General features: G+C 39.9%; 1 protein-coding gene across 1 annotated transcript; it reads right to left on the bottom strand.

Annotated features, from left to right (window-relative positions):
• Nucleotides 1–16: 16 nt before the first annotated feature.
• On the bottom strand, nucleotides 17–27938 carry LOC131233834 (beta-galactosidase 6). Its single transcript, XM_058230647.1, has 19 exons — nucleotides 27525–27938; nucleotides 27305–27400; nucleotides 26405–26517; nucleotides 25824–25890; nucleotides 25656–25748; nucleotides 24876–25019; nucleotides 24494–24582; nucleotides 24152–24257; nucleotides 23897–23984; nucleotides 23352–23470; nucleotides 21758–21922; nucleotides 12366–12589; nucleotides 12142–12251; nucleotides 9934–10043; nucleotides 9312–9419; nucleotides 8922–9032; nucleotides 6524–6735; nucleotides 6106–6442; nucleotides 17–252 (listed from the first exon to the last, which is right to left on the bottom strand). Exons 1-19 carry the CDS (start codon nucleotides 27681–27683, stop codon nucleotides 145–147), a joined length of 2559 nt encoding a protein of 852 aa, XP_058086630.1. The 5' UTR covers nucleotides 27684–27938; the 3' UTR covers nucleotides 17–144.

Here is a 27938-nt window from a genome sequence, read left to right as displayed (position 1 = left end):
GAGCGAGAGGAAGATGGGAATCATACACTGCTGCAGTTTCTTATATTTCACCATCATAGGTTAAGAACTTTATTTAAATTCTGTTTTATATACACTTTTTTTAATAGGGGAAATGTGTTCCCTCAATGCGTGCCCTGCAGCATATCAAGTGCAGGCAGCTTCCACTGCAAGGCTCTTTACCACTCCTACACATGGATCTCCAAACGTCTCGACTGATACTCCAATGCTGCAATTCTTTGATCCCACACAAGCCTGTGATTATCAGCCAGTTAGTTAAGAAGCATGAACAGAGATAATAACATAAATTAGAGAGGAAATAATAGAGTTGAAAGGATAGAAAATGTATCTAGAGATTACACCCATATTAGGTACAGATCCACAACAATAATCAACAAAATTCCAAAATGATAGTTTGCAGTGACATTGTTTCTTTCTTCGTGGATATTACAGTCACCTAAAAAAGAGAAATGCTCACATCCAACTGATTGGACAGTAAGTTACTGTCCACCCAATGATAACTTTCGACCTATCATGTGGATGCAAAATCCAATCCATACAATAGGTTGGCCCTCCCATGAGGATCACCTTATGCAAAATCAACTCCATCCACTCATCAGGTGGGCCACAGCATAGAAAATAACGTATAGCCACTGATAAACATAAAATATGTATGGTCCACCTGATGAGTGGATGGAGCTGATTTTTACCCAATGTGATCCTCGTAGTGGGGGGCAACCCATTGGATGGGCCGGATTTTGCACGCACATTACATGTTGGATGTTATTTGTGGGTGGACAATAACTTAGCATCCAACCGGTTGGTATGAGCATCTCTCCCACATGTGTGCACATGCACATGACTATATATATTTGTCTAGTGGCTGAAAACAAAGAGACGACAATCCTCCTTTGGTTTCTTGTCTTTGAGACAACCCTAAAGGGTTGAATATATAGACATCTACAATCATCTATACAAGGTAAATGATAAAAACAGAATCATCTATCTATACATGGAAATTAGTTATACAAGGCATGTGGCCTGTCTAACATGAAAATTAGCTATACAAGGCATGTTTCCTGTCTAACATCCCCCTTAAACTGATGCTAGCCATCAACAAGTAATAGCTTGCCCACTATAAATGAGTGACGTGCAGAAGTGAGGGACTTCGTGAGAATGCCTGCAATCTAATCATGGGATGCGACATGTGGAAGAGAAATGATCCGAGACTGAAACTTCTCTCGGATGAAGTGACAGTCAACCTCAATATGCTTTGTCTGTTCATGAAAAACAGGGTTAGCGGCAATCTAAATGGCACTGACATTATCTACATGGAGTGGATAGGATTCTGTAGATGAATGCCGAAGTCAGAAAGAAGCTCATGTAACCAGACAAGCTCACTACAAGCAACTGACATCGCTCGATATTCTACTTTCATACTTGATTTGGAAACAGTGACCTGCTTCTTACACTTCCAAGAGATAAGAGAAGTGCCGAGAAAAACACAGTAACCAGTGGTAGATCTTTGTGTGAGAGCGCAACCGACCCAGTCAATATCCGAATAAGCACGAAGGTCCAAAGTTGTCGTGGAGGGAATAACAGTGATCAATCCAAAGTTCCACGTAAGTATCGTAGGATGTGCAACACCGCAGTCATATCAAGAATCCGAGGAACAGATACAAACTGGCTGACTACTTGGACAGCGTAGGCAATATCAGGGCGAGTCATTAATAAGTAAATCAGACTCTCAACCAAATGGCGGTATAATGTGGGCTGCGCAAGGAGACCACCATCGTCATGGTTATATTGAACATTAAGTTCTAAGGGAATCTGAACTGTCTTCTAATCCGTCAATGAGGCCAAGGCGAGAAGATCTTTGGTATATTTACGCTGGTTAACCAGGATCCCACGTTTAGAACGTATTGCAAATCCAAGAAAGTATTGCAGATGGCTGAGGTCCTTCATCTTGAAGGATGATTTCAGAACTTCCTTTAATGCCGAGATGCCAGTAGCATCGTTACCAGTCAGAAGAAGGTCGTCAACATATACGAGAATAATGACAATTCCGTGATCCGTGGTGCGCAAAAATAAGGATGGATCATGACCACTTTGAGTAAAGCCAACACCCGTAACAATATCATGAAAGCATTGGAACCATGCCGGAGGTGCCTGTTTGAGGCCGTACAGAGATTTCTTTAGGCGATATACCTTATTGGTAGGGATTAAAGAGCCAAGAGGAGGTTTCAAATATACTGTTTCTTGGAGGTCTCCATGAAGAAAAATATTTTTCACATCCATCTGACCTAGTGGCCAAGAACGAACGGATGATATTGCCAGAAGAGTGCGAACAGTTTTCATCTTGGCCATAGGAGCGAATGTCTTATCATAATCAATTCCGTATTCCTATTTGTATCCCTAAGCGATAAGCCGAGCCTTGTATCGATCCAATAATCCATCAGACTTGAGCTTTACAGAATAAATCCATTTACTACCAATTAATTATTGGTTAGTGGGTCGAGTGACAATGTCTCACTTATGGTTATCATCCAATGCTTCAAGTTCTTCTGTCATAGCCTTCTTCCAACAATCAAGAGTGGCTGCCTGAGGGTATGAAGTAGGAATAAATACAGTATCCGGAGTAGCATTCATGGCAGACAGAGTATATCAAGCGATCAGGTTGTCGATGTACACGAGCGGAACGACGTATCTAGGTGGGTTCTGGATTGGTAACAGGTATATTAGGAAGAGTAATAGGTGGTGGATTTGTACGTGGTCGTCCACCATAGAGTGAAATATCTTAAAATTTTCAAAAACCTGTGACTTACAATGCAGAAAGTAAATCCAGGTGTAACGTGTGAAATCATCAATGAATATAACATAGTATCGAAGTCCAAATAGTGACATAATTGGTGAAGGACCCCAGACATCCGTATGCACTAGCTCAAACATAGATGATGATTTTGTTGTACTTAAAGGAAAAGGAATACACTTACTTTTTGAAAGACAATAGGAAAAACAAGAATAATCCAAATTACTTTTATTAAGAGAAATATTCCCTGACATGCCAGAAGAAAATAACTGAATCAACCAATCGGAATGTGGATGACCTAGGCGAAAGTGCCAGAGTTTCCACATTTTATTTGCCGAACAAATATCTGAGGAAGATGAAGAAAAGAAATAACGAGCTGGAGTGACGAATGGGTCAAAGTTCAGCACGTACAAACGTCTATGCTACCTACCCCTCCCAAGTACCTTCCCCAATTTGGAAGAAATATGATTAAGCAGTTATTGGATGTAAGTTGACCAACAGAAATTAAATTTGAGGAGAGTTTAAGGATATGAAACACATCACGAAAGGTGAACTGACAATAAGCAGAAGGAGAAAAAGTCAATGAACCAACGGACTAAATGGGTATTCTAGTGTCATCCGCAGTAGAAATAGGCTGATTGTCAGTATAGGGGCGAATGTTGGGAAGATGTGATACGTCACCAGTTATATGATTGGAAGCACCCGAATCGAAGAACTATATAGAAGATAAGGATATCCCTGACATACCGGCAGCAGAAAGCGCCTGCACAATCTATTGGAGCATCGCAGAAGTCAAAGGAGAGGAAAGTCCTTTAACAGAAACAGTAGATGCAGTATCACTAACAAAAAGCTCTGTAGAAATAGTGACAGAAGTAGCAGAAAGAGCACGACTATGGCCACGACCTCGACCACTATGTCTATGGCCTAAAGAGGATGCATAGGCACGTGAACGGCAATCTTGAATACCATGACCATTCTGTTGACAATAAGCGCACCAATCTTTGCACTTAGCGACGACATGTCCCACTTTGTTGCAGCCGCGACAAGTTAAAGGAGTGGAACCACGGTTTGGTGCAAAGTACCAGATCAGATGGTCCCAAAGGTGGGGAAGTGGGAGAGAGAACTTTTAGTCATTGTTCCTCAGCTAATAAATCATTAATAACCGAATTTAATGAAGGAGTTAGGCTACGGTTCAGGAGAGCAGCCCTACAATGCTCAAATTCCGGACGTAGCTTCATAAGAAACTGTCGAACTTGCGCACTATCGCGTTGCGCATTGTTTGGAATATCTTAAAGTCACGAGAAAATTCTGGATCCATCATAGCCATCTCTGTCCAAATTGCAACAATTGTAGAGTAAAATGTTTGAATACTATTGTCACCCTGAGTAAGGTGAACGAGATCTTGTTCCGGCGGTATAACCAAGCCGCATTACTTATTTGATAAATTGTCTGGAGATGCTTCCACATTGCCTTAGCAGTGCGGTGTGGCGTGAGGCCAACAACAATTGACTGATCGACCGAATCGAGAATCCAGGTAATAATCCGTCCATTTTTTATTTTCCACTCGGCTATTTTGGCGGCATTTGTGGAAGTGGGGACAGTAACAGATCTATCAATTAGTCTCCACAAACCACGACCCTTAAGGAAACTTTGAAAGTGGATGACCCATAGATTGTAATTGGTACCATCGAAACCACATCGTGGGGCCTCTATACGGGAGGAGTCTTTGTCCATAAATCGGAAGTGATGTAAACCACGCCAAGGAAAGATGTACCTTGCAGCAGAAGGATGTACATTCCAACAACAGCAACAAGGGTTCGGAGAAGATCTGGTCGCAGCAACAAGGTTGGTCGGACGGGGTTGGTTGACACAGTAGGGGAGCAGGAGGGGTGGAGGGGGTAGTGCCGGAACAGGGTTTGCTGACGCAGGAGGGGCCGGATCTGTTAGGAGGTGGTGTTGCAAGGCTTTGCTGACGTAGGAGAGGCCGGATCTGTCAGGAGGTAGTGCCGGTGACAAAGGAGGTGCCGGATCAGGATGTGCAGCTGAAGATGGTGGAGCAAGGTTGGATTGCTGGAGATCGGTATGTCTCTAATACCATGAAAACAAAGAGAAGACAATCCTCCTTTAGTTTCTTGTATTTGAGACAAATCTAAAGGGTTGAGTATATAGATATCTACAATCATCTATATAAGGTAAATGATAAAAACAGAATCATCTATCTATACAAGGAAATTAGCTATACAAGGCATGTTTCCTGTCTAACAGTGGCACCATGAATGTGATGTACCATTACCTAAAACTCAAACCAATCTGATGAAGCTTTGCTAAGTGCACATGCATGTAGAAGAATGCTTATGTACACCACACATTTGCTAGCATGGCATGATAGGTCTGAGATTCAACCCATCCACCAGAAAGGCAACACTATATTGATGCCCTAACCCAAGAATCGGGTTGATCCATTAGTCAGGTGGCCCCCAGTTTGCAGAACAAATGTAAGGCTATGAAAAACTTTGCCGAAGTTGTCTTTCTAACCCATCCACCTGTTTCTAATATTGGGGTCCACATGCCAAATGGACCAGATTTATTTTTGGGAATACTGGTAGAAGTTCGGACCAACCTAATGGATGATTGGATCTCACGCCTATGTGCCATGCTGGCACATTTGTCGCATGTCCATGAGCTTTTTTGCACACATGTGTGCACTTAGCAAAGCTCAATTGGATGATAATAACATCCATTTTTTCCCAACTTTTTTATTTTCTAACCACATAATTCCAATTCGCCAATCAGTATGAGAGTTATACAAGGGCTCATTTGGATGATGGTAAACGGTTGTAATTGGTGGTAAACAGACGCACGTGGGCAAGAGGGTCATTTCGTTGATGGTAAGCAATGGTAACTAGAATCAATGTGAAATGGAATGCAGCAAAATCATGTGAATTGGAATCCTCTCAAGAGGCTGAGAATTAGATGGAAATGCCAGCAATGGTCAGATTTTCAATCGTTGCTGGCTAACCCTTTTTAAGGAGGAGAATCGCAAATGCCAGCAACGGAATCCTTTAGGGCATGTTTGGTTTTCCAATTACAAGGGGAAATGGCTGAAAATGGGTAATAATTGGTTGCTCCTGTAATTGTGTGGTCACATCACCAACATTTGACTGCAATGGTGAGTTTGCTAAATAGTATTTGAAAACAAGAAAAACCAAGGATTATGATTGTCCACATACGTTAGTCTATATAGTGCTTGTTATACCTTTTCAGCATGTTGGAACAAAACAAAAGGACAATATACGTACTTGTTGTACAACAGCAAGTGCACTGGTGCTATTGCACCGGCCGTGTCCATAACTCCCGCATGTCCCTTGAGGAGTCCCAAAGCTTGCAAACTTGATTTCAGAGATTAATTGATTGGGAGACGGGCATTCCAAGCGGATCACTGGTCCCAATTTCCTTGCCATCCAAAGATCTGAACCCCATGCAGCTACAGGCGGTGGGTGTGACTCCGACACGTGAGCGCACAGACTTTCAGTTTCTCTCGTAGCAAAAGATATCTGTGTGGGATCCCCTCCCATCTCCTCAAACAACACAAGTGTGTTACCGCTTGGTTGAATCCATGAGCGGGGCACATGGTACCTGTGAATGAACAAGGCCTTATCTCATCTTGAGAAACAATTTGACAGTAGAGTTTCAAGGCAAGAGGCTTCTGGATCTTACAGTTTCTGAGATGGCATGCCACAACCCTTCTGACATTTGCTTGAACTATAAGACCCCTTGTAATTGCACGAATCTGCGCATCCATTCTGGGGAGAAATGTAAGTTGGCCAATAGCGCCCAATGCTCTGGCCATTCACCCACGCTTCACCCTTGCCCATGCCTGTAAAATCTAGTGCAATCGGATCATTGCCATCAGGAGCTTCAAAGTTAGTCTGCAACCATGAATACGAGATAAGACTGTTAAGCTCTGACACAACACATTTCACTGGTCTGGAAATCGAAATTTCAAAAGCCAATGAAGATCACAGATCATATACAATTACACAAAGAAATGCATGTACATGCATACGGGCAAGCACATGGTTCAGAAATTTCCTGGTCTGAGTGGAGGTAACCTTAGAAGATGTATTTGTTATCATGCTCGAAGAAAATACATCTTCTCGCAGAAAATACATACATATACATGTGCACGCGTACATTGATATTATATTTTAATCATCACCGTGGCCTTCTCATGATTGCTTGGCATAAGTTCAATGACCAGGAGCATACCTGAGACCAACTCTCTACCCAAGCTTGGGATATGCTGGCCCATCACTCCCACCAGAGTTGAAACAGGCAAATGGTGAATTGGAGGTTTGGAATAATGGCCCCGAATCTAGAGATAAATGTAACAAAACTGCCATAAAATATCTGAAATGCATCTTCGGTAAGAATAGTAATAGATGCAACACTAATTAGTTAAAACAGATGGCCAAGAGGTTTTTCAAAGTGATTTGCTTTGCTACCTTCTCTGTACACATTGACAGAGAGATTGAGAAGGATGTTTCAAATAGAATTTGAGCGGGGTAGATGTAGTGGAGAATACGAGTGGCAATGGGCCTAGCAGCCCAGCCCAGCCCCAATAGAGCAGAGCCTAGGCCCCTAAGATTGGCCAAAGGATGCCAGCCCAGTCTTGAAATCTATGCATGGTTTGCTGTCCCATGCCAGCCAATGATGCATGACCCAATTTGGCCCATTTGCCCCAGTCCAATCCTTAAATGGGCCACCACTATGCAGAAAGAATGGCCAGTTCAAGGACAATTGTTAGTGATTCACATTTGGATTCCCCATAAAGATTGCCTAGCGCAAACAAAGTAGACCAATCCACCCTACATGAAAACAATGGGCAGTTTAAATCAGACCTCACCATTCTAATTCAACTTACTTGTGTTGCCTGCCTGATGATTTGATTGGCCTGACCTTTGCGCTAGACGATCTGCATGGAGGGACCATGATTTGGATGCCATACACATGACATGTCAGCACTATGCACACATGCAATGCATTCTAGGTGAACATCCAAATTCCTCTCCTCCGCCCGCGCCCCCCCCCCCCCACACACACACACGCGCGCGCGCACACAAAATGTATGTATGACTATCGCATAAGAAGAATAATGGGTATAGATAAACGAACATAAATGAGGAGCTGTTTGGATGTGCCCAAACTGCCGTTGGGCTGGGGATCCATCATGATTCAGATAGACATCTTAATATGAAGCCATTTGGAGTGGGCACTATTTTTGGATAATGCATCCATAACAGGAGCCATCTTTGCCCCAAAACCCCACCAGGACAACTTCAAGTGGGTAGGTTATACAGAAGGAAAAAAAAGAAGAAAGGAAGATCACATCATATCCAAATAAACAAAAAGATCCAAATGCAAGAAAAAAGATAAAAAAGATGAATAATTTAACTAATGCCAAAATCAAGAAAGAGACGTCAGGGTTGGAGGCAAGGGCTGTTGCAAGTTTAACTCCATGATGAAGTTTTTTTTTAACCCCACTTGACTTGTTTAGCATGTAAGATTCAAATATGCATCTAAGAAAACCCATCAATTTAGTTGTGTCATCCTACCTGTGTTGACAAATGCATGAACACGTATCTTGGCTGTCTGGTTTATAGTGTCTATAGAAACTGACAAATTAATCAAAAAGAAGACTGGAAATATACATTTAGTGGGTGAAATGACATTCAATATTTTACATGAAGAAACAGACGTTTAGCTGAAGGAACTGATAACAATTTGGGTAAATCCTATCACACTGCCAGCAGAACTTTTTCTGTCGAATTCACACAAAATATAAGGATACCCTTTTCTCCAAGTATTGAAGTTTCAAACTGCCTAGTCAATATTGCCAATTGGCTTAGCTTTGGGGAGATTTTTATTCTTTTATGCTATGAGTAAATCCAATAGCCACCACTTTCCACTTGGATTTTCCTTCAGGACTAAACATAACAATGAAATAGTATTAAAGGTCTTACACACTTCATTTCACCATACTGCAACAAGAGAAATAAAGTTTCCTTTCTTGTCAAAATCATAAGAGAAATAGTTAAAATTTAACATGACTTGCCTTGTACCATATCAATGGTTGATTCTTGGGCAAAGTAGACTGAGAAACCCATTGTGAAGAACTGCCAGACGAATCTTCATACAGGCCCAATTCTTCACCTTTCAGTCCAATCTGCAATTGTGAAACACAATATTAGAAAGGGCTATAGGAAATTAGCACTCGGCCATGCACATTCAATCTCTAGCTGTATATAAGTACAAATAATAGCCAAGTAAAATGCATATATCTTGCAGATACATGGCTTCATTTAGATGTAATTTAGATTTTATATTCCACAACTAAATATTGTGTCCAAGTAATCACGTATAAGTTGATTAACAAATATTTCACTCTCCAGTAAACAAATTGACATCAAAGTGCAGGTAACTGCAAAGGACAATGAAAATCTACCTGATACGTCCACTGGTTTGAGGATAGATCCAAGGAGCCATTATTTCCCTTTAGCTTGACAGGACCAGTAACTCCCGCACCCGTTTTTTCATAGAATGCTCCATAGTTCTGGAGAAAATAGCATGAGACAATAATCTCCGATGATAGTAATATTGGACAATTTTCACTGAGAGATAATACCAATTTTAGAGAATCGATAACTGGATTGACAATTGAGATACGTAAGCTAGCATAACATGATAATTTCACCATCCCCAATTTGGCTGTACCCAGAATCACCACGGGACATCCATGCTCCCTCCCATTCTCGGCATCCAGAAAAGGTTAATTTTCCTCTCCAGGTCCCCACCTGAATAGCTTCTAGCAGGTCTACAAGTTATTCAGGTGGTAGAAAAAAACAGAGCCCATCACATCCTTTCCAAAAGGCAGAATTACCAAAACATACTGCCAAAGAGATTTCTAATTCAGAGAATAGGGGGCTTCATGGAGCACAGACACGGGTAGTAGTAAGACGAGGAAAATAACATAAAGAAGATGATGATCCCTCGGGCTTGACAGTGACCTACTTTAATTTTATAAAAAATAATAATAATAAAAAACATCCCAATGACAGTTAGATCACCTGCAGGCCAACTGTCGCACTCAAGAGATCGATGGTGTTCTTTCCCTGTACAAGCATAATGGTCTTCTCCAAAACCACCTTTGCATTGTCTCTATTACCCATTCCACTACCTACAAAAGCTTTCAAGATCAAAGTTAGAGTTAAATACAGCAAAATTTCATAACAAAAGCATTCAAGCATTCAAGCAAACAAACCCACCATGTGCAAGACCTCTGCTTGCACACACACAAAGGAACAGTTAGGTACTTCCATAATACGGTAACCTTACTGTTACTACACTTTTTCTCGGCTAACATTTCTCATCTGAGCCATGCAAAAGGCTGACCCCATTATTAAGTTAACCTGGTGTGAACCAATCCACTCATCAGGTGGGTCACACATACCACACCGGTGAGTTGAGTCAGCTTGTCAGTAATCCATTGATTTCAATGTGGTGTACATAGGATCAGATTGTTAGCTGTCCATTGATTTTGATTATGTGTCCACCTAAGAGTGGATCAGGAAAGAGAGAGGGATGATGGGGGGATAATATACAGTCCATAGTGAAACAACTAGTTTTTCAACCTTCAAATTCAAAATGATTAAGAAGCCTGACAAGCAAGCTTTTTAAAATTTAAAAGCAATGAAATAATTGTTTCATGGGCAGTTTTTTGTAATCAGTTATTTCACATACGATACAACTACCATATGTAAGCAGGAGAAACTCTTGTGACTACCATGCTAGAAAAAACCTCTCTTATCAATTTAATTTTATTGTAAGGAACAGTCGGTTGAAAGCCTATCTGTTTATGTGAAATGAGAGTCTGCACAAGGCTGGGGAGTTATTTCAAAAACTTCTTTTCTTCACAAGCATTAAAGAAGTAAAACAGCAAAGAGACTCTAAGAAGAAGCTAGAACCATCAATTTCGTTGCTTTAGTGGGGCATCCATGATCCTTCTAATAAGCGAGTGGCATCAATAGGATTTGTACAGCTTAAGCTGTCAGAGTGTGGTGTATCAATGTATATCAAGGGACTTTATCACTCCAACACCCCCCCGCACGTGCGTGGTGGGAACTCGACACGGGAACATACTGACAAGGGTGGAGGGACACTCACACCATAAATAGGCCGGGCTTGATTTCCCGGTCCCTGGGCCGGATCCGATTTTTCCTGACCCCTCGTGGGAGAATAATATATTAGCGAGGCATATTTGCTGCTCTCAAGATTCGAACATAGGACCTTCCGCTCTGATACCATGTCAAACAACCATTTACTCTAAAAGCTTAAGCTGTCAGAGTGTGGTGTTTCAATGTATATCAAGGGACTTTATCACTCCAACAGTCTGTACAAGGAGAGTTGCATTTTCCAAGCATATGTTGGACAGCTGACTTTGAATGCCACTGGTGCAGAGGCATAAGCGTCAAGAAATGGCCCTATGTTCCTCATATTTTACCTAATATTCCATCAGTAGAAGTGCAATTTTCATTGCCACAATAGGTGGAATATCTTCGATTTCTTTAATATGTCAAGAAATATTATAAATTCTTTCAAAGGTGAATATTCATGAGGCTTCCCATACATGATGGGCATAATACAGAAAGACTTCTTAGTGCTTGTGTATGAACTCTGCTCACACACGCACGCACATATGTCAGGCTTCAGATGCACACTGCACAGGCATGCATACATGCCTATGTAGAGCAAATATCCGTGCACGCATCTGTTACACACTTGTAAATTTCAGTATATAGCAAAAAAAGGTCACGCATATGAGGGATTTGACAGAGATTACCTCGGAAGTTACTAAAAAGCCCCATAGAACCTTAGATTGTTGGTGACCATGTGTACAGCAGTGTCTTAGTGAATACCACCATGAGGACCCCAGATACATCTAGCAATGATAGCACTCTTCACACTCTCCATGGGCATTTTCAAAACAAATATTTGATCTTTATCTAAAAAAAGAGGAGCTTTTAAACCCAGGAATCTTCCGCAAACTGTTTAGCTAATGCAGACTAGCAAGCATCATGGATGAGGTCAGCTTGTTTTCTCTTTATTATTGACAAAGTTTTTGTTGCTTTTTTCTTCTTCTTCTTTTTGTCATCATCATTTACAAGGAAAAAAAAAAAAAACGTTTTCATGAAATGAACCTAGAACGAGCATATCCATATAATTATAAGATCTATAGCTAGTGCTACGAGTTTTCTTTGAATTATTATTCACATCACCTGAAAGCTTCCCATTGATAAAAGCATGGAGCACATGACCAAGTGATTCCACATGAAGAACAGTTTGAGTTCCATTCAGAAGAAATGGCTCATCTCCATTAATTTCAAAGCTGCCAAAAACCCATGAAAATCCATGCATTATCACATATGCCAAGGGCATTCTCTGCAAGGGGACTAACAGCACCTGACACCAGTCATGTTTTTAGAAGACAATATTTTCATACCTTAGTGAATACCACAAATAATCACTAGCATCTGCAGTTGTATTTATTTGCTCTGCCAACCCAGACTTTTTGAATGCATTGCTCTTAGAGATACCAACAGGTTCAGTAACCGAACTCCAATCTGACTGAAACGTTTCAGAAGAACCAACAATTTGTTTGGGATCCTGACGTTCAGATTCAGACCTTAGACGCCTCATTTCCATATGATTAGCTTGGGAGTTGATCTGGCACAGAAAAAGCATCAGTTTTCTTATGCAACTCAGATGCCAAAAGAGTTATTTACATCCATCTAGCATAGACTCATCACAAATTTCAGAATATCAAAAGGTTCTAATCGTCAGCGTCTAATCCTTATCCCAACTACTTGGGGTCAGCCATACAAATCCTGTTCCACCATTCCACCATTAAAAAAATCATAAAGTGGAACAGACAACCACAACACCGGAGACCCTTCAGGTTGCTGGATACATAAGCATGTTTCACACTGGATTTCAATTACAAATAAGCATGTATTCTATCATAAGTGATTAGACCCATGGATCTTTCCCGAAAAAAAAAATTCTTTCTCACTGAAACCGCAAATTTTATTGATAATGCGTTGTAATGGAAATGTAACTGCTATGTTCTTTATTCATTCAGTCAATGTACAGCATCATCCAACACCCATGGCAGAGAAGAAAACCAACAGAAATAAGAATAACATTGCAGTTGCAGGTGAGAATCGTTCAGTTGTCAACTCAAATACTATAAATGGGGGCATCCCGCCACAGGAATTGAAGGAAATCTCAGCTCCAAGATCCCTCGGCGTTGGATCAGTTCAATCGGAAAAATGTGCACACGCCACCCGTTATTTGTGAACCACTTTCCAGAGCAATGGTTGGAATCTGAATTCATTTGTCATATGGCAACTTTGGCAGAGTTCTGGAAGTGGTCACCCCACATAGACAGGATGTGGAGGCAACCATTGAATCCCTTGATGGCAGATGTTTATTGGACAAGAGGATGGAGGTAAACTTTGCTAAATATGGTCCTGATCAAACAAGGGAGAGAACGGAAGAGGAATGGCAAAGATAGGGGAAGAATGGTGAAGGTTCTTCATTAGAAATGGGGGCATCCTGTCACAAGAATAAAAGGAAATCTCGGCTCTGAGTCCCCTTAGTGCTGGACAAGTTCAGTCGGAAAATTGTGTACACTTTATTTGTGAACCACTTCCCAGATGAATGGTCGAAACCACTTTGTGGAACAAGCAGAGAGAGGGGCTGCCTTCGCATTTCATGCATAGAGAGAGGAGAGAGTTCTATGGGCTACACGCATGAGAGGGAGAGAAACCTGTGGGAATGAAAAAAAAAAATGACAGGAATGTTGGGTATTTGTTCAGTGGAATTACACAAAGATGGATCTAGGATAGCAATCCAAGAGCACCAAGCAAACACAAGAGAATACAGAGATTTAGCGTGGAAAACTCTTTCGGAAAAAAACCACGGCACAAAGCGACAGATCTTCACTATGAAAGCAGAAATTACAAAGAGAAAAGACTTACCCGATTCGAACAACCTCGAATCTCACCCTTGCTACACCATTTGCAAACCTTAGAACTCTTTTAGAAACCCTTTGAATACTTTTAGGAAGCCTTAGAATCCCTTAGAATACCTCTCAATCCCGTTTACACCCATATATATAGTTTTAAAAGGAATCCCAAACAAAATCGGAAAGAATACCAAACGAAATCGGAAACAAATCCCGCACTTTCGCAGTTTTGCGAAAAAATCTGCGCAGAATCTGATTAGATTTAAGACATCAAATACAACAATCTCCACCATGTCTTCAATCTTCAAACATGTAGCTTCTTGTCTTCTTCTCTTATCTTCGTCTCTCATTATAGCTTCATCAATGCTTTTCGTGCACACTCCGTCCTCCTATCACGCCATCACCAAGCCCAAAGAAGTTGCATGGAACTTGAACTTCTCTGTAGGAACAACCTTGGTGAGCATGTCTGTTGGATTCACGCTGGTGTGAATCTTCTCTAGAGTTACGTATCCTTCCTCAAGCACCTATCGGATAAAATGGTGATGAACATCAATGTGTTTAGTACGAGAGTGATAAACAGAATTTTTAGCCAAATTGATAGCGCTCTCGCTATCACAATTAACCGAGACGGCCTCCTGCTAAGTCCCAACTGATTTATCATGCCTCTTAACCAAACACCTTCCTTAAATGCTTCTGTCACTGCCATATATTCTGCTTCGGTCGTGGAAAGAGCCACCACGGACTGAAGCTTCGACATCCAACTAATTGCTCCACCCACTAGTACAAACGAGTAACCTGAAATCGACTTTCTGGAATCCACACTGCATGCGTAGTCTGAATCCACATACCTTACCAACTTTGCTCCTGTCTTATCAAAAGTTAAGATGTAGTCTTTTGTACCTCGAATGTATCAAAGTAGTCATTTCACCGCTTCCCAATGTTGCTTGTCGGGGTTTGACATATATCTACTCATGACACCGATTGCTTGTGAAATATCTAGTCTCGTACAGACTATGGCATATATTAAACTGCCAACCGCATTCGAATAAGGTACATGAGACATAACCTGTTTTTGCTCATTTGATTTAGGATATTGTTTTGAGGAAAGCTTGAAGTGAGCCGCGTGGGGAACGCTCACCGGCTTTGCCTGGTCCATCCCATATCGGTATCGGTTGGCGTAACGGTGACCTCCAAAACCGATACGGATACGGGGCGTAACGGCGATACGGGGGCGTAACGGCCCGTAATGGCGCAAATTTTTTTTTTTTGCCAACAAAATATGAAAAAATATGGATTAAATCCACAATATTCTAAGCATTCCAAATATGCATTCATTTATAAATTGGAACATGTTTATGGTGGTGTAACGGTCCACTCTTTGGTGAGAAGTTGTATCGGACTGTTTGATGAATTTATGAACTAGATAACCTGAATTTGATTACAAAATTTATATATTTAATTTTCTAACTATCTACTATCAATGATAAATATATTAGAATGAATGTAATATGAAAATATTTTACATTTAGGTGTTTGCAATTATTTTTGAGGGCCAAAATTCATGCGTAAATAGAAAAAATATTAAAAAAATATAAAATGGCACCCCAAATATGTAAAATGCACATTAACATGTTCTACTATGATTAACACATCATATGGCATCATTAAAACAGCAAAAGAATCATTAAAAAATGATTTTTCAAATTTTCAAAAAAAGGGCCAAAATAAATGCGTAAATAGAAAAAAATATAAAAAATATATAAAATGGCACCCCAAATATGTAAAATGCACATTAACATGTTCTACTATGATTAACACATCATATGGCATCATTAAAACAGCAAAAGAATCATTAAAAAATGATTTTTCGAATTTTCAAAAAAAGGGCTGAAATAAATGCGTAAATAGAAAAAAATATAAAATGGTACCCCAAATCTGTAAAATGCACATTAACATGTTCTACTATGATTAACACATCATATGATGTCATTAAAACAGCAAAAGAATCATTAAAAATGATTTTTCGAATTTTCAAAAAAGGGCCAAAATAAATGCGTAAATAGAAAAAAATATAAAAATATATAAAATGGCACCCCAAATCTGTAAAATGCACATTAACATGTTCTACTATGATTAACACATCATATGATGTCATTAAAACAGCAAAAGAATCATTAAAAATGATTTTTCGAATTTTCAAAAAAGGGCCAAAATAAATGCGTAAATAGAAAAAAATATTAAAAAATATAAAATGGCACCCCAAATCTGTAAAATGCACATTAACATGTTCTACTATGATTAACACATCATATGATGTCATTAAAACAACAAAAGAATCATTAAAAAATGATTTTTCGAATTTTCAAAAAAGGGCCAAAATAAATGCGTAAATAGAAAAAATATTAAAAAATATAAAATGGCACCCCAAATCTGTAAAATGCACATTAACATGTTCTACTATGATTAACACATCAAATGGCATGATTAAAACAGCAAAACAACCATTAAAATTTGATTTTTCGAATTTTAAAAAAGGGGCCAAAATTCATGCGTAAATAGAAAAAAATATTAAAAAATTATTAAATGGCACCCCAAATCTGTAAAATGAACATTAACATGTTCTACTATGATTAACACATCATATGACATGATTAAAACAGCAAAACATATTAAAAAAGTATAAATACCTATTTTTGACGAATTTCTGAAAAATGGCCCACCGAGCTTTGATTCAAAAAATTTGTGATATAATGTGTTTTTATCTCAAATACCTAGCTAAGGTTGGTCGAAATTAGTAGTAGAAGGAGTGAAAAACTGTTTGGAAGCAAAAGATTTCAAAAAAACAGCAAAAAACGAGCTAAAAATGAAAAATAAAAAAGTTACCGTTTCGGGCCCGTTACGGCCATTACACCCCGTAACAGGCCCGTATCGGCCGATACGGGTACAAAATCGTTCGAATAAGGTACATGAGACATAACCTGTTTTTCCTCATTTGATTTAGGATATTGTTTTGAGGAAAGCTTGAAGTGAGCCGCGTGGGGAACGCTCACCGACTTTGCCTGGTCCATCCCATACTTGATAAGCACATTTTCAAGGTATTCTGCCTGTGATAACCAATGCCTGCTCCTCTTCCTATCTCTATGAATATCTATGCCGAGAACCCTCTTCCTATGACCACTCCATACTCCTCTGGGATTTTACATTCAATTGTCGTAGACGGGGATCAGTTCACCAAGTAGTAGGCCGTGTTAACGGCTTCAGTCCATAAGTCCTTACCCAACACAACATTACTTAACATGCATCAGGCCCTCTCTAAGAGAGTCCGATTCATCTACTCAGCCGTACCATTTTGTTCAGGTGTGTGGCACACTGTGTTGTGCCTAATGATCCCTTCATCCTTACAATATTCATTAAACTCAGTGGAAGTAAATTCTCCACAATTGTCAATCCTTAAAACCTTTATTTTTCGCCCTGACTATTTTTCTACCATTGCCTTCCATTGTTTGAATATGGTAAAAACTTCGAATTTACGTTTCATAAAGTAAACCCAAACTTTCCTGGAGTAGTCGTCAATGAATGAAACAAACCATGATGACCCCCCAATGGAAACCTCTGGCGATGACCCCTATATGTCAGAGTGCACATAATCAAGCACTCCCTTACATATATGTTTTCCAGATTTAAAAGATAATCTAGATTATTTGCCATATATACAATGCTCGCATATATCTAAACCAGAATTTTTAAAAGCTGGAATCAAACAACGATCAAATAGTACCTTCATGCCCCGTTTGCTCATGTGGCCTAGACGAGCATACCACATACGTACAGACGTAGAATCTGCAACAGCCGCTTCCACTCCACCTGCTGAAGTGTTCCCGATCAACCTGTAAAGGTTTCCGTGCATTTGTGATCTCATAAACACGAGTGCCCCTTTTGAAACTTTAATGACACCATTACTATCAGTGAACTTGCACCTTATAGCCTCGAGTGCACCGAGAGAAATCAGACTTTTTTTCATATCAGGAACGTGCCTGACATCAGTCAAGGTACGCTCTGTTTCGACCAGAAACGAAAAGTATTCGATTCGGGAAATTATCATACTTAATAATGGCAAAGAGAAGGAATAAAGAGAATAATCATCAAATTTATCCATTCTAAATTCATTATATCCTTTTATCCTTTGATTCCAGGATAGAGCCCTTATAACGAAAAGTACAAGTGCTGAATAAATTCAAATGAGAATTTCGGCAGCATTCTGCCTCATATCATTCATGTCTTCATAGGAGATGAGTTGTGCAGATCTTCTCCACGCACACATCTTCCTGCGTCAATATATAATAAAAGAAGGCCAGGAATCCCTGAAGAGTTTTGGAATGACTGGAAATATTCCAGAGGAAAAAAAAAAACAGCGCTGCTTCACAAATCATCCTAAGTTGTGCGAGCCCAAGTAACTCACGAGGAGTGGCGCGGCTTGGCCTTCTCCTTCCTCGCTCTCCGGTACCTGCCAGAGGCACTGATCTTCTGGAAATCCGATCCCTTAAATGAGGGGGTAGGAGGGTATTTATAGGCCTCCGCACGTGTGGGCCCTCGAATCCCGTGCTGTGGACCCCACTTCGCATCATTTTGGACATCTTCAATCCAACCGTCCCTTTGGAGAGTTGCGCGGATCGGCACAACTATGATGAGTTGCGTGGTCCCGTGTAACTCAAGTTCCAGTGCAACTTGCCCCCAGCGCAACTTGTGATCCACGCAACTTGACTTCTCTTCTCTTTTTATATTTCACCTTAGTCTTCAATCTTCCTTCTCTGATTCCTTTCCTTAACCAAATTTTATGCTCCAACACGCTCCATCCCATAAAACATCTTGATACTCACAGTACCAATAGCCACAGCATTACAGGCATTGTCATTGCCCATAAAGACATGTCCACCATTGCATTCCTTGTAACTGGCGAACCAACTCTGATGAGGAGTCATGTGATATGATGCTCCTGTTTCAAGGATCCACTCATCTCTAAGACTGTCATGCAAGTGTCCGACCATAGACGCAGACAGAACATCGCCTCCACTTGTTTCTTCATCAGATGTGACAACATTGGCCTCCTTGTAAGAAGCATCTGAGTTTTCTTTCTTTACTTTAGGATTTGTGCAATCCTTCTTCATATGTCTATTCATCCCACAATTCCATCATTTTAGTTTTCCTTTGCCCTTGCCCTTGGATTTGGATATAGGTCTTGAAGATCCTGTACCTCCCTCAGTATTTCTTCCCCTCGTAAACAGTGCATCGGAAGATGTCCCCATGCACCGTTTAGCTTTCTCATGGCCTTCCCTTGAAGGGCTGAGATAACGGTGTCGACACTCAGGGTTTTATTTGCGGTGCACATTATATCCTTGAATGACTCATACAACGCCGGAAGAGAATTCAACAACATACATGTTTGTTCCTTATCTTTGATCGCTTCCTCTATATCCAATAGTTTACAAACCAATTTATTAAAGTTGTTGATGTGGGCCTCCAAATCTCCACCTTCTGCCATCTTGAAGGTATACCATTGTAGCTTCAAGTGTAAGCGATTTTCAGAAGATTTTTCCGCATAGATATCCTCTAACTCGCTCATAAACTATCCGCAGTTTTCTCCCTCAAAACATTGTAGAGAACCTCATCCGTGAGATATAAACGGATGGAAGCTAAAACATGCATGTCAAGAGTATTCTAGTCTTCGTCATTCATAGTCGATTTCCGCTCCTCAAGAGCCTTAACTTTGCTTTGCTTGGTTAATAGACTAATCATCTTGATCTTCCATAACTCAAAATTATTTTTGCCTAAGTACTTCTCAATATCAAACTTGGCATTTCCCATTGATGTTAATCCTACAGATCCAAATCTGTGCCCCAACGATTGCTTTAATACCACTCATTGGGTATTTGTTTTGCGGAATCACACAGAGATGGATCTAGGATAGCAATCCAAGAGCACCAAGCAACACAAAAGAACACAAAGATTTAACGTGGAAAACCCTTTCGAGAAAAAACCACAGCACAAAGCGACAGATCTTCATTATGAAAGCAGAAATTACAAAGAGAAAAAACTTACCTAATTCGAACAACCTCGAATCTCACCCTTGTTACACCATTTGCAAACCCTAGAACCCTTTTAGAAACCCTTTAAATACTTTTAGGAAGCCTTAGAATCCCTTAGAATACCTCCCAATCCCATTTACACCCATATTTTATATATATATATATATATATATATATATAGTTTTAGAAAGAATCTCAAACAAAATCGGAAAGAATCCTAAATGAAATCAGAAACAAATCCCGCACTTTCGCAGTTTTGCAAAAAATTTGCGCAGAATCTGATTAGATTTAGGACATCAAATACAACAAGGAATGCCTGTGTAAACAAAATCCACACCACTAGTTCACAGAAGGCAGGTGAAATCTATGTCATACATTGATAAGCACACAAATCTTCAAATTTCCACAAATGCCCCCAATCTATTTTGGAAACCCCTTATATTGTCCTATTAAAATTCAAAGTTTACGGCTCCCTTAAGACTAACTGCATGGGCAAGATTGTCCATTTGCTACTCCTGTTACATACAGTAGAGATGCCCATTATTCCATCAACCAGTTGGGTGCTGGAAATGATTTTTAGTAAGCATTAGAATGCAAGGACCATATTTTCTTCGTGAGACTTGAGAGACAACTTAGAAGATTTTCTTTCAATTGTCTTAGGTTGCATTGGAAGTAAAGATAATTGTTGGCCATAGAAATAAGATAGCACGTCAAATAGCATTGAGTCATGCTTAACTCTGAACCGGCTGTGGCTAGTCGTGGGAGAGGTACCTCTTGGAAGAATGAAGCATGGAACTTCAGCTTCCAAATAGTACTACATTTGAATTGCTATTAGAATTGCAGTGAACGGAGCCAACGTGCCATTTGGCATTACATCTGAATTGAGCTTTAACTGGCTTGGGTCCCTTCAAGATTGGTTTCAGAACAAATAGGAAGGGGAATGAAAATATCATGTTTACTCTCATTCTCTCACGAATCGGGATCTTTAGCCCAAAAGAGTTTGAATTGTGTCACTTCAGAACTAGAAAGAAGCTTGGGCCTAGTTGTTCGTGAAAATTAGATTCCGAAAGAAGATCAACCTTTGGAAACCCACTTCTATTTAATTGTAGAAGCTTAATTTGGATGGTTGTTCCATGGGTAACACAAGTAATTCTGAATGTGTGGTGAGGATGATAAAGGAATAATTACATTGGTTTTCTCTGGATCAGCTGACATTGACGACTTGGATCTAGAGGAAACTATGCTAATCAAGATTAGAGTGGCCCACTTCAAAAATATCGCAAGCCCTTTAGTTGTCAAAAGTGACTCAATAAATGCTATTGCATGGGTGGCTGGAAGTGTCTAGCTTCTTTGATATTTTACTTTGCCTAGCCATGAAAAAAACCAACCACAAACAGGTGAGAGAAAGCTATGATGATGGTGGCAGGAAAGTGCCTGGCCCTCTACTATTTTACTTTGGCAAGCAATCGTGAGAAAAGCCAACCCAAAATAGCTGGAACATGGTAAGGGCAGTGACGATGACGATGATGATGTAAATGAGATTAAGACGAATGTGCCTTCTTTAGAGGTTTGGATTAGTGTACATGGAGCCAAGTCCCTTGTGGATTCCTTAGCTAAGGATGCAAACAATCACTTTATGTTGGGAATGTGTAAAATATAATAATTATGCATGCAAGACATGAATCTCAGCCCATTTTGCATGTGCAATTAATAGAAGCACACCTGGCAAACCTTGCTTTTTTACACGATACGATTAGTTTATAAAATGTGTAGAAGGCAAACCTTTGCAGTGTTGAATACCACATTCTTGCAGTCAGGTAGGATGCTCACAGACCATGCAGGTAAATGATATGTATTGCCATTAAAAGTCACAGTTGCATCAGATTGGGTGCCCACATTGGCAAGAAAAGCAGCACAGGTTCCTGATCCTGTTTTATATACATGGGCCTGAAAATTAAACTAGATCCATGTTATACTTGAACAAAAGAAATTAGTGCATCTCATTACACTGCAGTAAAAGGTTACATTAAAACCTCTAAAAATAACAGATCTCCCAATGGTCAAGGTATCTTGTAACCGTAACGGTGACCATAATGGCCAATGCTGCTACCACTAAGATACAACAACAGCCATTATGCCCTTTTTTTGGAGCCGCCCATAATGGCCATTACAACCCCGTAACATGTAATGGATACTACCATTACATAATGGCTGTTACGGCACACCATGCTGACGGTATGTTCTTTTCATGAATACAATTCCAATATGTTAGCATCTTGACAAGTAGCAAAGAGGCTTCTTGAAGTGCCCGTCAGTATTTGCACAAAGATCATCAAATTATAAAGATATCCCAGCACATAAAGATCAAGCAGCAAGATGCAAAGTTTCACATCATCACAATAGAGATTGAACATAGCAACTCTTTCAACACCTCGATAATATCTTAAAAAACATCTACGAAAATTAAAATTTTAATAAAGTGAGCGCATTGAGAAATGTAGACAGAGGAGAAAATGTTGGAAATGACTAATGAGCATCCAAAACCGTATTTTTGTGAGAGATTGTCAAGAGAAGTGTGCAGGAAAGAAGCAAGATGAGGCTAGGTGAAAACACCTCAAAACAGATGCTTAAAGCTTAATTTGTACAGATGTTCTTCGGGAAACCTAGGCCCCTCAGGGATTAGGTGTCCCAATTCAACTTTTCAGCTGGATGACATAAATGCCCCTTAGAATAAAACAAACCACAAAAATGCAAACAAATACCAACTAACTACATAACATATCAAACACTTGGGCAGATAAAATCATCTTAATTCTTAACCAATTTGGTCGAAGAATCTACCAATATAAAGATGTTTCACCCACATGTTTTTTCCCCTTTTTGATAATTAGCAATAATTTCATTGCACAAAAGGAATATTAATGTAATATATGTAACAAAACTTGTCAATCACATTTTATGTTTAGAGAAAACTTCAAAATGTTACAGAAAAGGTGTACAAGAAACAAAACAAAAAATAAATAAATAAATAAAATTCAAGATGTCAGGAGACTCAGACCTAAATCTATGCCACGTCTTTTTCATGTTGAAATTGGTGGATTCCAAACCAGCATGGATATAGTAGTGTAGATAAATGCATTCAAAAGCAAGGAAAAAAAAAATGAAATTCTTAACTTTCATGGTATTCTATGAGCAGCTGCGTAAGATGTATCAAGAAATTTTAAAAAATAAAATCAAGCACATATCCTGTCCATCATGTATAATGGGTGCTAACCAAAATGTCATAACATGTTTACTTATCCAGAACAAGCAGATAATTTTATTTCCAGAAACAAACAGAATCACCAGATAGAAAACTTCATAAGAGAGGCAGTACCTCCAAATTTGGACCCAAAGAAGTATATGTTGGGTCAGTAGCAACAAGTGCTGCTTCACAAAGCTTTATGGATTTATGTAGATCTCTTAGGTGGCCCCACTTAGGTTGTCTAACCATTCCTGCATAATGGAAAAATACGGTGTAGATCCTCTACAGAAAGAACATCACAGATTTAAGCTTCATCTATTAAGTAGTTTATGAACTGCCAGATCATTGTTTCAGAAACAATATGGGAACATTTTGGTGTTTCGAAGGCCTTGCACATAATGTCAGCTCAAATAAGTGGTAGCACTTCATGCTACAGAAGGCACAAAATCATACATGTATTTTCGCATTCTTAGTCACAGCTTATCTGGATCCACCAAAAGAAGTTTTTTCCAGATCATCTGAAAAATAATTTGTAAATGGTAGTTTCAATAGCTTTGAATTGACATAGTCAAACTGCCAATAGCTTTGAACTGACATTTTAGGATACATGTCGGAATTAAATTCATTTGAAAGCAAATCTTCTGACAGAACCAAAGTTTACCGGATAGCAAACTCACCATATTCATCAAGTGGAGCATCATAGTCATAACTTGTTGCAATAAAAGGTCCCCCTGTTGTGTGGCCAAAGTTGGTTCCCCCATGATACTGTTCAGAAACAAGCAACACATGACAGTTCATATTTCCAATATGATGTTAGTGCCAATGAAGAATTCATATAGAATGCAGTCACCAAGAAATTAGCAGCAACTGGATCTAACAGGCCCTCATGCAAGTGTGGAAGCAGCTTGAACTTTCAATGAAAAGTACATTACCATGTAGTAGTTCTGGAAAGTCCCACCTCGCTGGAAAAAGCGTGCAACAGAAAATGCGAGGTCCTCCACCGGTCTATGTGGCACCGCCCCACCAAAAGAAAGAAACCTAAACATCACAAGGCTGACATTAGAAGGTTTTTCCCAAAATTGAAGACGTACACAGCAATCAGCATGCTGTGGCAGAACTGCTTCAAGAAAGAAGCGAAAAGTAGTAACTCAATGTAAACTACTGTACCATTGGAATTATGCAATGAACTATTGCGAAAGCATACAAGTATATCACCACAATGTTTGAACAGGAAAAAAAACAAACGCTGAGTGTAAATGAAGTAAACACCTTACCACCCACTCCAGTTTTCAGTCCACATCTTGGGTTTCTTGTCAGAATTTGGAGTAAATTGATCGCAGTAAAACCCATTGCAAGTATTGATCTGTAAGATAAAAAATAATGTTTAGCTTGCTAATATCATAGAAACAGCCAACACGAAGCATTTGTAACCTGTTCATGATTGGCAAACAGCATTAAAATTTTGATCATTTTAGAAATAGCTTTATCAGGCTGATTCAGATGTTTTCCTACATAATTCATAGCGTGATGTATCTGTGAGAAATATATATACTTCAGACATATTCCTAAATATAATTGTATTCCTTTGTCATTAATCAGAAGGCTTTTCACTTAAAAAATGGAAGTCATCTCAAATAAGGAAATTTTCACACTCACGATTGGGTCAGGAGCATCAGCTTGCTGGCACATCACCCAAGGCACCCCTGTATCTAAAGCTGTAGCCATAGATGCCGCCCAATTGATATACGACTTGCCAGCCGACCCGTAGGCTGATTCAATGTTTCCATACTCATTTTCAATCTGTTGTGAAATAGAACCATTAACACTGTAAATAACCTTAGTTACTGCCTACTGGAAGTGGAAGACCAGAAACATAAAGTAAAAAATAAGCTACTTCACAATCAAAGTTGTCAATGGATTAGAAAGTTCAAAAGCAGGAGCAGCACCCTGAGTAGGTGCATACAACTATATGCTAGGCTCCAGTGTGTGTTTGCTACGAAGTACTAGATTTTTTTCCAATCATCCATAGGACACATGGCATACAAGCACACTAATCCAGACCATAAAAATCGTGGGGCCCATTATTGATGAAGCATAGCCCAAAAAATCACACTCTGAATATTAAACATTTGCACAGTAAATTTGGATCAGACCACTTTCCCATTAACTGTCCATTTGGTGACCACCATCCAGGCAGGAGGATCAACAAATCAGTGGTCAATTCTCACTGTGGATGAGTTGCTGCCATCTAGTATGGTGTGGCAAAGAAGCATTGACTGTAGCTCTGAAACCATAGAGTAATCAATATCATACCACAAGGTTGCATTGAAAGAGCAATTGCATACGAAAACAACTGCAGTTAGAATCATATCGACGGGTAGATTCATGAGAGATTGAAATGGAAAACAAAATAGAATGAGAAAGATGGAAAGCGACCTGTGCTAAGATAATAGGTCCACCTTGGGATGCAAAGAGCTTTTCCTGCTTCATCATATCCACAATCTTTGCCGTGAAACGCTGCATCTCTGTCTGAAATAGGAAATGAAATGAATGACCACAGCAATGGATGAATAAGAAAGGAGCATACGGAGACCTTGTGCCAACCTTGAAGGGCTCATTATCTGTCCTGAACTCAATTCCAGGGATAAAATGCAACCAAAGAGGGAAGCCACTGTGTAGCAAAATCAAAACCTGTTAATCTTTAAAGCACAGAATCACAGTAGTTCTCACCTTAAATTAGTGGCACCACTGCCTCAGCCAATTGACAAGAAGGCCCAAATAAAATAAGGGGGATCCAACCTGAGTGCAGTGCACCAATTCCCTGATCTGGTGCACCACACTCAATTGGACATGTAGCCCAACGATCAAAGACCCAGACAGGTCATCAGGTGGGTCCCATTACAGTTGGAATCTTTCTGACAGAATGGTGGACCCTTTTGCATTACTTCTCCCATTGCCAATTTCTACTCCACTATCCATTTTACAGGTCACTGATCATACAACTAAGATCATCCCATAAGAGAGATCTTTCTGCAGTGGCCAACCGATGGTGGAGCCCACCCACAAAACGATCTGGATCATGGACTCCTATGCACCATGTACAAATTTATTGGTAGCTCACGGTAAAGAAAGGAGGTGAATGATGTAGTGACTCAATGCAAGAGAACCCACTAAATCCTCCTTACCCATAATTCCATTCTGCACAGACGTAGGGTCCAATTCGTAGGTGGACAAGGAGACCAGCATCAGCGACAGTCTTCACAAACTTAACCAAATCCTTTCTCCCTTCAAAGTCATACTGCAGAATCACTCATCGAATGATTACATTACCCGTCTTACTTTCAAATTAAAATGAATTAATTTAAATGAAGAATCCAATAACAGAATGGATTACAAAGTGAGCACATAATAATATTCAAGCAAAGAAAAAGGGGGAACGGAAGGTGAAGATTAGAAAAGAGAGAATGAAAGGAATCAATTACAAGAATCTTAATCCAATACATATTATTCAGACCTTATTACAGTGCAAATTCCTACGTGGGGCCCAAGTCGGCCCGCTTATTATCATCAAACACCATTGGATATGAGATATCCACTGGATTGCTCACAACCCAGAAATACCCATCACTGGTCCCATAATCACAGCAATACAATTAAAGGGCTGTGAAATGGATAATGTGAACAAACTAACCATTACCGTCGATTTTGCATGACCTCAATTCAAATACCACTGATCATCTAATCCTGTTGTTTTTTTGGGCCATAAGCAATCCACAGTGGGACCCTCTTATCAGATGGCTGTTAGTGATCAGAGGTGGGTCCACCTGGGCCCCACAGTCCAATTTACGCTAGAATAAGGCAGAGTTCATACGGAATCATCACTCTCAATCACAATGAAGAAGAAGAAAATCAAATAAACAAATTAATGGTCCCGATTGATAATGATGATGAAGAAATGAATGGAAACCTATACTAGAAGAAGATCGAACTGTCATTTTTTTTATTTTATCGAGAGCTTGAATCAAATTACAGTAAAACCAAAGCACAAGAAGAGAAACATCAACACCACAAAAGATTCAGCGTACCTGCTTCCTGACAGGCTCATGTAAGTTCCAGAAGATGTAGGTCTCGATAACATCCAACCCTCCATCCTTCGACTTCTGAACGAGGCCCGGCCACATCTGCATCAAAAATCCACAACAACACCTCGTTAGCTCAACCGTCCATCTCGACTCCTTCCACAAATGGAAGTAAATCAAAGCGAAAGATTCAGCAGCAGACACTGCATTGCAATGAAACACATACATCAGGAGTACTCCGAGGGTAATGTATGGAGCCAGATATCAAGACCCGCCGCCTGCCGTCGATCACCAGCGCCCTGTGATCGTATCCGACGGTCGCGCCGTAGGCTGACTGGGCCAGCGCGCAGACAACGTAGAGAAAGACGAAGGAAGATCCCTTCATTTCTCTCTCTCTGTATCCTTCTTCTCGCAGCTGCTGCTGTTATGGAGAAAATGGATTTTGGGGTTAGAGATTATTCCTTTTCTTCCTTGAGTGGGTCACGGAACGGAGCTGCTTGCTATCTTGCGCAGGTGGAGGGTACACGTAAACCACCTCGTATAGGAGAGGAGTCGGTGGATTGCTCCTCTGCTTCTGTCTTCTATATCTTGTGAAGTTATTCTTTTGGCTTCTGCGCATTCGGCCATGCATTTATTTTAT

This window comes from Magnolia sinica, chromosome 18 (genome assembly GCF_029962835.1).
Source record: "Magnolia sinica isolate HGM2019 chromosome 18, MsV1, whole genome shotgun sequence".
Lineage (NCBI taxonomy): Eukaryota > Viridiplantae > Streptophyta > Magnoliopsida > Magnoliales > Magnoliaceae > Magnolia > Magnolia sinica.
This window is presented reverse-complemented; position numbering and strand designations above follow the sequence as displayed.

Bases quoted from the DNA above. Each gene is read 5' to 3' on its own strand.
- LOC131233834 (XM_058230647.1), bottom strand. From the start codon at position 27,683: ATGAAGGGATCTTCCTTCGTCTTTCTCTACGTTGTCTGCGCGCTGGCC. The intron at 23,985-24,151 runs GTAATGTACTTT...GTTTCTGAACAG, and splicing joins CTTTCCAGAACTACTACATG to TATCATGGGGGAACCAACTT. The intron at 10,044-12,141 runs GTGATGTGAATA...AAGCTTTTGTAG, and splicing joins TATCAATGGGAAGCTTTCAG to GTAGTGGAATGGGTAATAGA.